Source organism: Spermophilus citellus (assembly GCF_964194105.1).
Source record: "Spermophilus citellus genome assembly, chromosome: 6".
Classification (NCBI taxonomy): domain Eukaryota; kingdom Metazoa; phylum Chordata; class Mammalia; order Rodentia; family Sciuridae; genus Spermophilus; species Spermophilus citellus.
In genome coordinates this window covers 24,851,857-24,866,896 of record NC_138187.1, presented here as the reverse complement: position 1 = coordinate 24,866,896, position 15,040 = coordinate 24,851,857, and the positions used below count along the sequence as shown (strand labels likewise).

The following is a 15,040-nucleotide window of genomic DNA, read 5'->3' as shown; positions in this document are numbered from 1 at the left end:
GCCTGCATGGCCATTAGGTGGAGGGGTTGGAATTTGAACCTATGCAAGGCTCAGATTTCATGAGCCTTCTGTGAGTCGGGCTCTGTGCTAGGCACTCCTTCTTGGGAGGCTGTCCTGTGTGGGGTAGGCATGGGCTGATGGCTAGTACCTGCTGCCCATAGTCACTGCAACCTCTTCTGTCTCAGCCTTCACACTTTGCCAGTCAACTGGGAAAGTATTTTCCAAGTAGTTTCTCTGTGTGGTGCACGAGAGGGAGGTGGTGTTACTGGCTATGAACATGAACTTTGGAGAATACAACTGGGTTTAAGTACTGTCTTTGCCATAGGAAACCTAAACTTCTCTCTCTCAGATGGAAGGGTATACAACTTCCCTTCCAGCTCAAGATTTTATTCATTTATTTATGTTGTAGTTGCAGATGGACATCATACCTTTATTTTATTTGTTTATTTTTATGTGCTGCTGAGGATTGAACCTGGGCCTCACACGTGTGAGGCAAGCGCTCTGCCACTGAGCCCCAGCCCCAGCCCACCAAGATTCTTCTTTACCAGCTGTTGGCAGGCATTTCTAGGGAAAAAACACTCTGGCATCCTCCCTGTGGAGGAGCCCTATCCTGGAGAAGCCATGTTGCTGAGGTAAAATGTGAAATGCACTTCAGGAGCCAGACTTTTCCAAAACAGAACATTCAGAGCTGCCCTGCTGCCATGGCTCTCCCTCTCCCTCTGCCTGAGGTGGACGTTGCCCCTCTGGCAGGGAATTGAATCATGGCGGTGCCACTTAGCATGGAAGGCAGCAGCTGCATTCAGCTACTCGCCACCTCAGTGGATAGGAGGACGAAGGGTTTGTAGCGGCTTCATTACCTGGGGAAGAAGAACCCAGAGCTACAGGCACTTTAAGAAAGATGCTTTTACTTTGAGTGTTGGAGAAAATAGAACAATTACCTATTGAAGGCAAAGTGGATGAAAAACACCTCTGTTCTTACAACCCTGATCATTTAATCTATTCATGTTCCTTCTGCCTTCCTGAAGACGACGCAGGCCAGACGTCTGCTCCCGCCGGCTGTGTAGTCCTCCGGGAAGACACATGGTGACTGCCTGGAGGTCCCAGCCAAGGGCCCACGTTTCCTGCTCCTCAGAGGTCAGAAGCTCTATAGGCAGCATCACCCATGTGGAAGGAGCCGCAGGAAGGGAGGGGTCCACAACCACTAAGCCATTGGGCATCTTGTAGGGTGTGCAAGATGGCACCAGGCCCTGTGAGGATTTTAGTGACAGCCATGCTGCCCTCTGAGGAACTTGCCCCCGGCCTGGAGGAACAGGGTTGGTATCTAGAATCAATGAACAATTCTATTCTGTTTCAACTGGAGCCAGGTAGATTGTCAGCATCTGGCTCACACTTAAAAGAAAAGATACTGTCTTTGTTGAAGAATGAATGCTATCTAACATGTATTAAGGGCTTCCCAGGTGTCAGGCTGTGTTCTAGCCATTAGTGCTCATTATGTAGACTCACACACTTTATATAGTAACTCAGTTAATGTTCTCCATAACTCGAGGTAGGTGTGCTCAGTAGTCCCTCTGATAGATGGTGAAACTGAGGCACAGAGACATTAATTACCTGTCAGACGCCTCACAGGTCATACGCACAGAACCAGAATTTGAACCCAGGCCATCTGGCTCCACAGTTACACATGAAGGACAGGAGTGGGTCTTGCAAAGAGCCTGTTGGCATCGTGATCCATGCTGAAAGCTACCAGGGTTTGTTACCTGCTTGTCTGCTTCTGTTCCCTGAGTCTTCAGCCCCCTCTCCCTTTCCAGAACACAGGCCACTTGAGCCACCCCTCTGTGATTCCTCCCCGCCTCTCCCCTGCCCGCCAGGCCCCTCATTTGTAGTTTCTCTTACTGAGCACATTTCTAAACGAGGACGGTTGCTCTGCTTTAAGGACGTACAAATGGCTTGCCCTCACCTGTCAAGCATGATCCTTGTATTTTACCAGGCCCATTATGAACGCAATCTTTCTGTCGAAAATTTGCATACCTCCTTTCTTGAAAAGTAATGACAGCAATTTCTTTCCCTCCGCTCACTTTCTGAGTGTCTCATTTAACGGCACCTGTGAAACCGACAGGCACAGAGATGAGAAGTGAAAGAGAGCAGTTGATTAAATCATCATCAAGTCGGGCCTCAGAAAGTCAATTCTGCTTGCCGTCTGCAATGATATCCTTTTATCTTAAAGTAATGAGCTATGGCACTTTTGCATCGGGTAATGCGATAAGTTCTATTAGCATGTTCCATTTGCCTCACAAGCAAGGGCAAGTCATTTTAGCTAGCTCATATCACTGCAATCAAAGCAATTGGCTTCCCAGGCAGAGAAGAAAGGGAAAAGGCTCAGGGTGATTTCTATGGATCACAACACAGCGGAAAAAATAGACTCTTGTATTATTTTAACCCATAACATACTTTTCCTTTTTACTCATCAGCAAATTTGGGCTTTATTAGTTAACACAGGACTCCAGAAAAAAATAAGCTTTAGTTGAAATGCCTGGGGGGCTCCACCCCAACCCAGGGCCACAAACAACCAGGATATGGAAAGGAAAAAGTGTAGCCTTCCAGGGTCACACCCACAGCTCTGCCAAGCAGGGTGACCTACAGCCACCCCCTCCCCAACGCGGCGTCTCCTAGGAAGCCCTTGCTGCACAGTGTCTTCAAAGTCATTGGTAATCAGTCCCCAGGCAGGTACGGATTAATGCCATTGATGACTTAGAATCAGTAAATCAATGACAAAAGAGGCAAAGGATCTGTTGCTTAAGCTTAAAAGAGATCATTTACAAGCCACCAGCCCTGACTGTCAGTTGTACCTTTGGACAAGAAACTCCTTTTCCTGAGTTTGGCAGCCATTGAGGTTTGCGGGCTGTAGGTTTTCAGTTGGTTTCATCTCTGGGGTTTAGGCATGTTTACACTTGGCAAAAATGTGACTTCCTTTCCTCAGAGGGGAAAAAATGCTGACCTCTCCAAAGAATTGCAAAACATTCACTCTGCCTTCACTTCCAAAAACCCAATTTTTTTTAATAATCTGAGTGGAAATTTACAGCATGCAGATTGTGTTATGAAATATACCTGGACTTGGAAGTTGTATTAAGTGGGAAAATGTGGAGAATTAATTTGTGAGCTTTCAGACTTTAGGTTTAAGCAACCTGATATCTATCAACATATTTGCACTTCTAATAAGTGCTCATAATGGACTTGCACATAGTAGGCTCTTTAATATTATTTGTTGAATGAAAATCTGTGATTGTCTGGTTGGTGCTGGAGGGAGAACAGGATGTGTTCCCTTCACCCCCTCGGATCACACATTTGATTCACGTTGATTCCTGGAGCTCTGGCCATTTCAAACTCAGAACATGTAAACTGCCAGATTCCAACAACTCTGTATAGGAATGTGAGGTTGTCGGTTCCAAATTCCAGAAGCCTCTGAAGGTTTGCCCCGTTTGTCTGCTGAATGGCTGAGATTGGGGGCCTCCTTGTTCCCAAATGGGCTCATGTGATGGTCAGAAGCTCCATCCTTCTAGGTTGTTGTTTGGAACATGCATCTTTTAATTAGACTTTCGTGTTATCCAAGTTATTTTTTATTTGATCAGGTATTGTTATTGTTGAGGTAGAGGTGAGAGCCAGTGACATCATTTAACTGTCAGTAAAAGGACCTTAAATTGTTTTCAGGGGGCTGGGGATGTGGCTCAAGCGGTAGCGCGCTTGCCTGGCATGCATGCGGCCCAGGTTTGATCCTCAGCACCACGTACAAACAAAGGTGTTGTGTCTGCCGAAAACTAAAAAATAAATATTAAAAAAAATGTTTTCAGGATTAAAATGTTCTTTTTATTTCAAGGACTCCAGGAGCTTTAAATTTCACATAAAATCCAAAACCCACATAAAAGCAATCTAAATGAATATGGGTGTGGTGGTACTCACCTGTAATCCCAGCAACTCTGAGGCCAAGGCAGGAGACCCACAAGTTCCAGGCCAGCCTGGGCCACTTAGTAAAACCCTGTCTCAAGGTAAACAATCAAAAGGGCTGGGGAGGTAGCCCAGTGGTACAGCACCTCTGCTCTCTGTCCCCAGAACCAGCAGCAGAGCAGTCCACGGGCTGTGAGACAAGAGTTGGGTGGCAGGCGCCGAAGACAAGCAAGGCACCTGTGTTCAGCCACCAGGTTGCCTCCTCACGCCTTTAAATAAGATAATAAATGTCATGTTTTCTGTAGGTGGCTTCTTCTAAAATTGCTTTTAGGTGAGGGATGCCTTTATGGTCTTAGATAAACCACCTGCCCCAGAGGGGAATCGGTTTGTTTTGTCACTGGCCAAGTTAAATTGTTCTTGATGTTAGATGCTGTGGTTTACAAGTTGGGGTTCCCCCTCATTTTCCTCTCATTTCCTTTAGGCAGAAAGAAGAATAAAATAACTTTGTTCAGCAATGGTGTTCAGCCCTGACATCTATGGTGGCAATGATAAATGGATTTGAGATACGAAATAACTGTTCCAGCAAGGTCCATTGAGCAGAATAGAGAGCAGTGCCCTCCTCAATGTCATTGTATGTGATATATTCAATGATTGCCACTCTCTGCTTAGGAATGCATTCCATCACAAGGCACCTACAATTCCATCACGTTCCCACATCCTGAATGAGGCAGAGAGGTGTCATAGACCTTGACTTATTTCAGTTTGGTCCAAATTCTTAAAATACACATATTGAGATTTTCCAAATGAAAACACATGATGTTTGCTTTTGAGAACGTAAAATAACATCATAATCACACATTTCTTGGACCTTTAGTGGAAGACTTTTTCTTCTGCTCCCCACCCCCAGGCTCTCTCTGCAGTTCTAACCCTGCCAGTGTGTTCAGACATGCTCTCCCTGTGTGAAGCAGTCAGATTAATGTTCCCTCTACTTTTGATCTCTGGAGTCACCTGTCTTTTACATCCTGCTTTACTTACGCTGCACGGAATCAGCACAGTTTAAACGCTTCTCTAGAAGAATGAGGTTGGCTGACTTACCAGTGTGATGGAGCACCTGCCTTGTCCCCAGGTGTGGAAATACAAATGGGAAGAGACACGGCCCCTAGCCCACGAGTCATTCTAGGAAGGAAGGCTGTGGCAAACAACAAAACATGGTTTTCTACAAGAGCACTAGAAGAGTCAGAGAAGGAACTGTATTGTTTGAGGTTTTTTTTTGGGGGGGGTGTACTAGGACTTGAACCCAGGGGTGCTTAACCACTGAGCCATATCCCCAGCTCTTTTTATATTTTATTTTGAGAGAGGGTCTCACTAAGCTGCTTAGGGCCTTGCTAAGTTGCTGAGGCCAGCTTTGACCTTGTGATCCTCTTGCCTCAACCTCCCCAGCTGCTGGGATTTTAGGCATGAACCACCACACCCAGTAAGAAACTGTATTTTAAAGATGAAAAGCGGATTTGGGGGTATAAATTTGGAGGAATAGAATTTCAGGCAGAGGGAACTGTTAAGTGCAAAGAAAGTGCAGCCTGCAGGTCAGAGTGTTCCTGCAGTGGCTGGAGCAGGGTGTGTTAGGGTCAGGCTGCTCGACAGGTGCATGCAGCTCCAGGCCAGGCCTATAAGAGGGGCATAGCCATGGCAAGTCAGCATTGAAAAATTCTAGAACAATCCTATAGCATAATTTCTTGTCTCTTAAATCTAAAAATAAAAATTTGTCTTTTTTAATTTTTCCAGAAATTCATCTTGTATTAAACATATATAATATGTGCATATGTGTGTGCATACAATCACACACACACACACACACACACACACACATTTTTTTAACAGCCTATTTGTTGTCCCGTCTGATATTGAACTCACGGCTTCAAGTGATCCACCTGGGCTCATTTTATATTGTATTTTACAAAAATATCACCCAACATATTGGAAAGTAAAGGAAGCCAAAAAACCAAACCAAACCATCCTTGGCCACAGAAAGCTCAGGAAGCACTGGGTTGAGGGAGAGGGGTTAGATTTGAGGTTTTCATAGGCCTTGGGAGAAGGAAGCATCATCACATGGAAATCTGGAGATGTACTCTGGCCAAGAAGAACTTGGCTTAGGAAAGGAAGGGTGGACAGACCCTAGAGAGCTGTCATGAGCCTGTTGTAATGATAAACACAGCCCTGAGCTGAAGCTGGGGCCACAGCCGTAGAGATGGAGAGGATTTAGAAGGTAGAGTTGAGGACATCGGGTGAGAGAGGACCCTGCTGTGCTGTGGATGATGGAAGGTGATGGCAAGGCTCTCAGCTGTGCAGCTGATTGACTGAGGGATGATCTGCTTCCAGGCACCGCCCAGGAAAGGCACAGGTTTCAGGATGCAGACGATGTGGGATCCAGACTTGGATGGACTCCCAGCACGGCCTTCCCATGCCTCAGGAGGGAGATGGACGTAGCAAACAGCAGTGTAACAGGCGGTCTCTGCCCCCGTGTGCCCTGCACCACTGGCCGTCCGCTGTTCATGTGCGTTGACTCTTTTTATTCTTGTCTATTCAAAATGCTAGTATTGGCCACATCTTACAAATAAATGAATAGACTGGACGCACAGGGTTCAGATAACCTTCCCAAAGCCATCTAGCTGGCAAATGTGGGCCTTGAGGTTTTTTAGACTCAGCGTTTCTGGAACCAAGGGACTCTTCAGGGTCTCCCCTGGAAAGAGAGAAAAACTACAGCAATACAGACGTAATTTTGGGAGACAGTGGCATTAAAGAATATGCAGGGAAGGAAGGACTGTGAAAAGGTCCCAGGACAGAGCAGCATTTGGGTGGGTGCGAAGGGACAGCTTCCAAGATGTCCAGCTGAAACACCGAGCACCCAGCACTTGGGATTTTCAGAATTAGATTATATTACAATCCACAATGTAGTGCAGCCATTCTGTAAGTGATGTTCCAGGTCAAATATGACCAACTAAATCAAAATATTTGACATATGTGCAAATAAAAGCAGGTTGCAAAATGTTAGGAATTGATTTTCATTTCTTAAATGGGGAGGAGAGCTGTGCGTGGTTCCTTGAAAGAAAATGCCAGAAAGAATGACACTCGTGTTCTCACTTGTTCACCTGTGCTTTCACAAATGCATCCAATGAGCACGTATTTTTAAACAGGGAAACATTAAGTGGGTGGGGGTCTGTCTGAAGAGCCCTGGGGGAGGGGCTTAACTGGGAAAAGAAGAGGTGTTCCCACAGGTCACATCCACTCCTGGAGCTTCGGGGAAGAGAAGGCGCAGATGGAGTTGCATGTGGCCATGTTGGGGTAGCCAGGACTCTGGCAGGCAGCCAGTGTCCTCCTGAGTCTGTCCTGTGGCTGAGGTCTGCAGTCCATGCATCCTGTTTTCCTGTCTGTCTGCAGTGGTTTGGGTCCTGTCTTGGCAGGACCCAGGGCCTGCAGTCCTTCCCGGGAGTGAAAGAGCTAGTTGTTGCTTTTCATTTCTTCCTTTTAAGATGGAGAAAATATTTTGGGCTTCTCACGAGGGGCTTTGAAACCTTGTCATGGAGAGGACCCATCACCTCAAGCTGGTGGGTGGTGTGCACCCTGTTTGCTAATAAACCAAAGCATGACCCTCGTGTCAAAATGCTGGAACCAGCTGGATCAACTGGGACCCCTTCCTGCATTTGAGCTGCCCTTTCCACTTCCCAGCCTCATCGGCACCCAGACCTGAACTGGGAGGTGGTCCGCGTGAATTCCTAAAAGTGGGAGTGGTCATCTAGGGATCAGGGGCAGATACTTCTTCCTTTAGTCCATGAAGACCAAGAATCCCTTGGCCACAAATCCACCAAAGACACAACGCAGGGTATGAGAGCGGACAATGCGTGAAATGTGAACTTGAGACCATGAATTCTGCCTGCGTGACTCCATCACAGCCTCCTTTTTTTCCTAAAGCAGGCCCATAAAGTGCTGCCAGCCAAGCAGAAATCCTCCTCAGGACCAAGGCTCGCCTTCCGTCTGGGCTTGTCAACAAACCCCCTTTATGAGTGGAACAGGCCTCTTGTATGTGTCGCGCTCCTGGCTCCTCACTGAGTGCGCTAGGAGCCAGGCGAGGCAAACGCTGGGCGCTGTTTGCTGAGTGCGTTTATTGCCTTTGCATAATTTATGAGCTGGAGGGTTGACCATCATTCGTCTCTGCCAGGGGCTGGCACTCGAGGCTCCAGAGAGCGGAGCTGTAAATTGGATGGTGCGCTCCCGCTGAGCTCACGGCAAAGTCCTCGGGTCAGTATGGGAATTTAATACCAGAAATGGAACTGTTTTCTCAGCGCACCATGTGGGCCCCGGCGCAGCGGAGACGGTCTTGGCAGACTCCACGGCTGGCCCGCCGAGGAGCTGTCACTCACCCGCGTGTTGTGTGGGGAGCCTGAGCATTTTTAATCGGCTTGGCATCCGTGCTGCTTCCATAATGGATACCAGTAGGTCTCAGTTCTTCACCATATGCTTAGCTCTGGAGACAAGGTGCTTCTGGGTATATCAGTAATTACTTGATGCAGAATTAAGTGGACCTTGAAATTAGAACTGGACTGTTGGAAAGCAGGAAGCTTAACACTTTGATAGAAATAACCATTCCCAGGGACATCCTGCTGTTGGGACGGGGGCAGGCATCGGTTCTCTCCCAGGCTCCCCAGCACTTCTCCCTCGTGTGCACAGAGCCTCAGGGGTGTGGGCAAATGCTCTGCCGCAGCCCTTGGCTGTCCCTGATCACCTCCCGAGGAGACTGAGCATCTGGAGAAGGAGCCTGCCTGGCAAAGAGCTCCTCTCCTCCTCACTTCCTGCACCATGCCTTGCCACTCCTGAAAACGTGCCCAGGACTGAGGGGCCTCCAGGAGGGCTTGATTAAAGGCAAGGTGAGGTACGCTGCGAGGAGAACGCCGCTGTCCTCAACCATCTGTTGGTTGGGGCCTTTGGAGGCTTCATTTCACCCATTTTCTTCCTCAGCTCATTTGACTTATTGTAGTAGAAAAATCCCTCATCAGGCTAAAGAGCTTGGCTTAAGGTCATCTGAGGCTGGAAGAGGGCTGGAGGGGTGTGGTTGTCCTTGGTCGAATCGTGGTCACTGATAATTAATGATCCTGTGGCGCTCAGGAGCTGGGAGGAGGGGGAGGACACGTCCCAGCCCTCCAGTCTGTAAGATCACAGTGCAAGTCCTCAACTCCTCTTGGGTGGAGTGCTGGTGTGAAAAGAGGAAGTAGTCACCAAACTGTCCACTTGGAGTGGGCTCTTACATCACCTTCCATTGAAGATGCTCCAACAGTGGCCTAAGTAATAAGATCACTTACTGTTTTCTGAACGAAAACATCCAGAGGCAGCTGCTCTGAGGGGTTCAGTGGCTCCGCTCTCCGCCTTCCGTTCCCTTGCAACATCCAGCTTGTGTACTTAGGCTTTTTGCCACAATTTTGCAAGATGGCTGCTGTGGATCTGGACATCACATCTCACACAGTCATGTTGAAAGGCAAGTTGCAGATGGTTCCTACCTTTTTCTTTGCATTGAGAAGATCTTTTTCTAGAACTCTCAGCAGACTTCGAATCTCATTTTTTTAAATTTATATATGACATTGGAATGCATTATAATTCTTATTACACATATAAAGTGTAAATTTTCATATCTCTGGTTGTACACACGGTGTATTCACGCCAATTCATGTCTTCATACCTGTACTTTGGATAGTAATTAATGATCATCACATTCCACCATCATTAATTACCCCATGCCCCCTCCCTTCCCCTCCCACCCCTCTGCCCTATCTAGAGTTCGTCTATTCCTCCCTTGCTCCCACTCCTTACCCCACTATAAATCAGACTCCTTATATCAAAGGAAACATTCAGCATTTGGTTTTTGGGATTGGCTAACTTCACTTAGCATTGTCTTCTTGCAAATGCCATGATTTTATTCTCTTTTATTGCTGAGTAATATTCCATTGTGAAAGGAGAAAAAGAATACCTACGTTTTCCACCTCAGAGGGTCAGGACTAGGGAAAGGGAGTTACAAGTGGCTGTGGGTGTTCACCTGGCAGTGGCTACTCGACAGTACAGCCGCTTCCCGTTTCTGTACATAGCTCTGTCAACACCCATGTCCAGGTGGCCACACTGAAAACCTTGGTGTCACCCTAGACTAACCCTGGTGCTGGCCTCCCATCTCCATGTGTCATTGAGTGCTACTGGTTCTCCTTCAGGATGGCTCCACCATCTGTTCCTCCCTCTCCCACGCCAGGCCCTCCTGGGTGACGGTGATTACTGGGTGACAACCGGTATTCAGTGCAGATGACTCTTAGCATGGGGTGACCTAGTTCCCCCTGTGCATCCTCTCTCCTCTACCCCACCCCATGCCAAGAGCCCTCTTGATGGAGTGTGCTCTGAGCATGCCACAGCCCTGCTAAACCAAGCCTAGCTGAGGGCATCCACCGTCTTGGGTAATGCTCTCACAATGCATAGCATTATTTTCTCTAACAAAACACACTCCCTTTTTTAAAATCCAGTATTGATTTACTGAACTCTCTCGATGTTTAAAAAGAGGTGTTCTTGGGGCTGGGGATGTGGCTCAAGCGGTAGCGCGCTCGCCTGGCATGCGTGTGGCCCGGGTTCGATCCTCAGCACCACATACCAACAAAGATGTTGTGTCTGCCGAGAACTAAAAAAAAAAAATGAATGTTAAAAATTCTCTCTCTCTCTCTCTCTCTCTCTCTCTCTCTCTCTCTCACTCTCTCTCCTCTCTCACTCTCTCTTTAAAAAAAAAAAAAAGAGGTGTTCTTTTTCCTTGACTCGCAATGGGGAACCCAAAGCTTGAGTTAACTATCCTTCTCTGGCTGCCCCACAGCCAGCTCCGCAGTTGGAATTTGAGACTTGTTGGGCTTGGTGTGGTCTGTGCCCCTGGTGGTTCCCTGCCCAGGCTGTGGGTTTGTCACCTTGCCCTTCCATGGCATGTTTTCTGCAGGGAGTGTTCCTTCTGTTCTCGGGGGTCACAAATGGAGCCTTGCCCCTTATATTCTGTTTCCTTCAATATTGAAAACGCAGTGCCCAGAGATTTACCTCCTTTCCTTTAGAAAAGTACCAGGAGGAATTCCCGAAGTTGAAGGTAGAAAGTCTGTCATGAAATTGATTTTGCTCGGATCCCATTTAGGAATCACATTTCCTCTATCTGTGGCCTGGCTGGCTCCTACTGTGCTGTGGAGGGGCTCACGGTGGGACCAGCACCTGCTGCCCTGACTGTGAGGGAGCCCCGAGGCACAGGCGTCAGGTGGCCTCAACAGGACAGCATTCCACCTCTGGTACTGTTCCCTCACCCTTGGGCTGAAGAAACTGCAGTTCACAATATATTTCCTATTTCCTTTACTTGTCTTGCCCTTTTCAGGAGCAGAAATAGCAAAAGCAGAAGCATAGTCATTGCACTAACCTTTATTCTCTTCTCTTCATTTTCAGTGTGACAGTGACAGTGACCAGGAAGAGAAGGTAAGACCCCCCCCCCCGCCGTGGGCATAGTACCCAACAGGCCGTGAGCACCATGGTGCTCCTTCAGGCAGCCGTGGGTGGGGTGCCAGCTTCTTGCTGAGAGCACCTGTTCCCTCCTGAGATGGACATCATTCACAGTGACCCCCTGTAAGAGGCAACACGTGTAGCTTGTGAGACCCACTGTTTAAAACAAGCTCCTTAACATTGCATGCATGTGACACATGTGACACTGTTCACTTTATGGAAGAGACTAGAGACCCAGCACATTTTTAAAGAGGAAATCCTGTTAGAATCCATGGTGGCAACATTGAACTTGCTAGCTGTGAAGCCATTTTCTGCCTTGCTCTTACTGGCCTGTTTGCTTCCTCCGGTTTTCTGTATGTGTGGCCTTCCTAACAGAAATGTCAAGGGCAGTCTGTCCAGACATCCCATGGGGGTTGGGGTGGGCAGGTGGGAGCTGCTGTCATCTGTGGGTGGATGGCCGGGGGAGGGTGGTTCTTCCGCAGGTGCAGCCTCTGTGTGTCCAGATCAGCATGGATCCAGAAGAGAAGCTCAGTATTTGAGCTTCCAGAAGATTGGACCACAACCTGGTAAAGTGAACTTTCTGCTGCCTGAAACAAAGTGGTTGTGTACTTGGTCTCTCTTTCTCCCTATCCCAATCTGCCGACCAAACTCCTCTGAGTTTTTATTGCTGTTTTATGTTTTTAACAAAGTTACCTGAGCATCATGTTTTCTATAATGCTTGGCCCAGAAGGAGGGACGGTCCTGGCCCCCCTGTTTCCGAGTCTGCTCTGACTCTGAGCTCCTAAGTTCTTGCAGATTTTACTCAGAATCCTGCAGTTGCATTTATTGAGCTCTCTGCGTCCAGCCCAGGAATTTTCCCTTCTTCTCTGTGCCGGTCTCCAGGAGAGATCCAAAGGCTCTTGTTCTGCACTGTCGTTAATTTGAATTCAGCATATGTAGCCTGTTATAAAATGCAAGACATCATCATTTGAGCAGGTCAAGCATATTCAGATGAAGACAAATGGTGCTTATTTGATTTCCTTAAAATCAGGAAATGAAAAAAGTGCTCTCTGGAGAAATCATGTTCTGCCTGACTTGGATGATAGACCAATGCATGTCCCCCAGATAAGAACAGGCTCTCGCCTGGAGGTTTTTATCTCTGAAGGACGGCCAGGACTGTCAGCTTGCTGACATGTGCATTATCCATGTCACTTTAAACAAAGTGACCTATGGAAGGGTGCGCTGTGCTGTGACATGGTAATGGGCTGTTGGATGACAGGGAGAGTACACTCTGGAAGGGGCTGTGGGTTATTCTTTTGTTTAACTGACAAGTAGGAACTTCCTCCCTCCAGCCCCTGCGAGTCTCAGCTCCTTGGAAGTAGGACCCCTGGTGTCTCAGGCAGCCAGTGTGTAGTGGGTGCCAGGGACGAGTGTACAGCAATAATGCTTCAGCATTCCCAGTGTGGTCAGTGCCCACTGAACCACTAGTCACGTTCACACGTGGCAGTTATCATCTAGCTCTGTCAGATGTTGCTGGCACCCAGGGAGGACGGGAACCTTCTGGCCATTCGAGGAGATCTGTGGGTGGTGGGGGCTCTCACTTCCCAGGTCTGGCACTTCTCCAAGTAAATGGGCCTCACGCAGGGTTTGACCACCAGGCAGACTTCCTTCTCAGGAAGGAAACGAGGATTCCAGGGGCATCGAGGTCAGCAGTGGAGGTGGGAGGGTGCTGCGGTGCGCTCCTGAGTCATGGTCTTGGCTGTGTGCTCAGGTCCCTCGGGAAGCTCTTCCAGTGCCAGTGCCTGGGCCTCCCCAAGGTCAACAATCACAGAGGTGGTCACCTAGCTCTGGTAATTTCTAGAATTAAGTTACTTGTGGCTGTCACAGGGAGCTGGGGGCCACGGGCCTTCCTGCATGCTGCAGAGCACCCTGGGTAGGCCTTGGCTGTCACCTGGATTCCCGAGCCATCGCCGGCTCTCCTGAGTGCAGTAAGAAGCAAAGGTCCAAGTGAGGGGGTGGTGGGAAGGCAGCACCCCCCCACTCAGCTTAGAGGACTACAGGGCAGTAAGGAAAACTAACAGGTGCCCACAGGGGTGGAGCGCTTACCTGGCACGTAGGAGGTCCTGGGTTTGATCCTCAGCACCACGTAAAGATAAAATGAAGGTATTGTTGTCCATCTACAACTGAAAAATAGATATTTTTAGAAAAACAGATGCTTACAGAGAAAACAAGGGCCTCAGGGGTGTCCCCACCTCCTGTGCACACTGTGCCTCCTTTGCACGAGGTGCTCCTGCAGGTCTTAACTGAAAGCCACGCCACGACCGGCACTCTGCATGGGTCCCTGCCCTGCCACGTGCCTTCTCCTGGGGGTTCCTGGCAGGAACAATCAAGCCTCTGTCATTGAGCCGGGCCTCCTCGGCCCTGGGGTAGTTGAGAGGGTCAGCCTTCTCCTTTTGGACTAAAATGGTCTGGGTTTATTACTACCTTGAACCCCGTCCTCCCAGAATTGTCTCCGCCAGAGCCTAGCCCTGTCGGCCTCCTGTGTGGCAGGCCCTTGGCCATGCACCTTGGAGCCCCAGAGCTCCCAGGGCAGCTCTACTGTATGGCTGGGAGGACCGCAGATGCCCTCCATGTCCTGAGACCCCTGCGGGGAGCCCACCAGGGATGCTGTTGGAGGCAACAGTGAGCCTCGTGGGGGCCCACTGGGAACTCTCTCCAGAAGATCTGTCATCCCCCTACTCCACAGGGATCTGCGAGCTGGCATCTAAAATCAGGGGACTGTATTTCACACAGCCGCCTGAATTAAGATAAACTCTGCTTTCCTCTGATATGAAGATGTAATTTATAAAATGATACCTTACTAATTAATGTGGCAGTGACTGGGAAAGGGGCTGAAGAGGAGCGCGCTCCCTAAATGCAGGAAGCAGGCTGTGCTCAGAGAAGGCTTTGAGACCCTGGGCAGCGTCTGCCCAGCCGCCCCCAGCACGTGAACGCATTTCACATTATTGTTGAGAGCCTGAGGACGCTGGTACTGAGCAGAACCTGGGTGGGGAATCAGAGAAGACTGCGAGCACTCCACCTCCAACCACGGGTTGTTCTCTTGTAGTTAGAGAAAGAGAGGCAGCACTTGGCACCTTAATCACCCGAATTAAGCAATTATTCCAACCCCCACTCAAAGTGAATCAGCACCAGGAGAACAAAGAGGCAGCGTGCGGATTCCATGTATTTGGCCTGTGTTTCCCTTTGTTTCCTCATGGTCTCCACTCAAAGCAGCAGCCTGGGTGCTAAGCAGCACCCATTGGTTATGAGGTTAATGCAGACATGGAAAGTAACCCTGACTGTGCCATGTGACCGCAGAAGGGAAGGCATATTGCCCAGGTGCCATGCCCTGGGCTTGTCTCTGACTGCCCCTTTCTGCCTGATGGCCGTGGGCAACCTGGCCTTCTCATCCGCTGAGGGGAGGACTCCAGCTCCACCCATGTTCTGTGACAATTAAATGGAGCCTCCTGGCCCAGCCCTGACCCGTAGTAAGTGCCCGGTAAGCGTTAGCTCGCCTGAGTCCCACCTGGGAGGTGGAGAG

At 48.8% G+C, this 15,040-nt stretch overlaps 1 protein-coding gene across 4 annotated transcripts in view; it reads left to right on the top strand.

Moving 5' to 3' along the window:
• AUTS2 (activator of transcription and developmental regulator AUTS2) overlaps window positions 1-15,040 on the top strand; it is a 1,127,114-nt gene that overhangs the window by 822,043 nt on the left and 290,031 nt on the right. For all 4 annotated transcript variants that reach the window (XM_081300095.1, XM_081300097.1, XM_081300094.1 and 1 more), the window contains exon 5: window positions 11,428-11,457. In XM_081300095.1, the coding sequence (XP_081156221.1) occupies window positions 11,428-11,457 (30 nt within the window). The remainder of the gene's footprint in view (window positions 1-11,427; window positions 11,458-15,040) is intronic.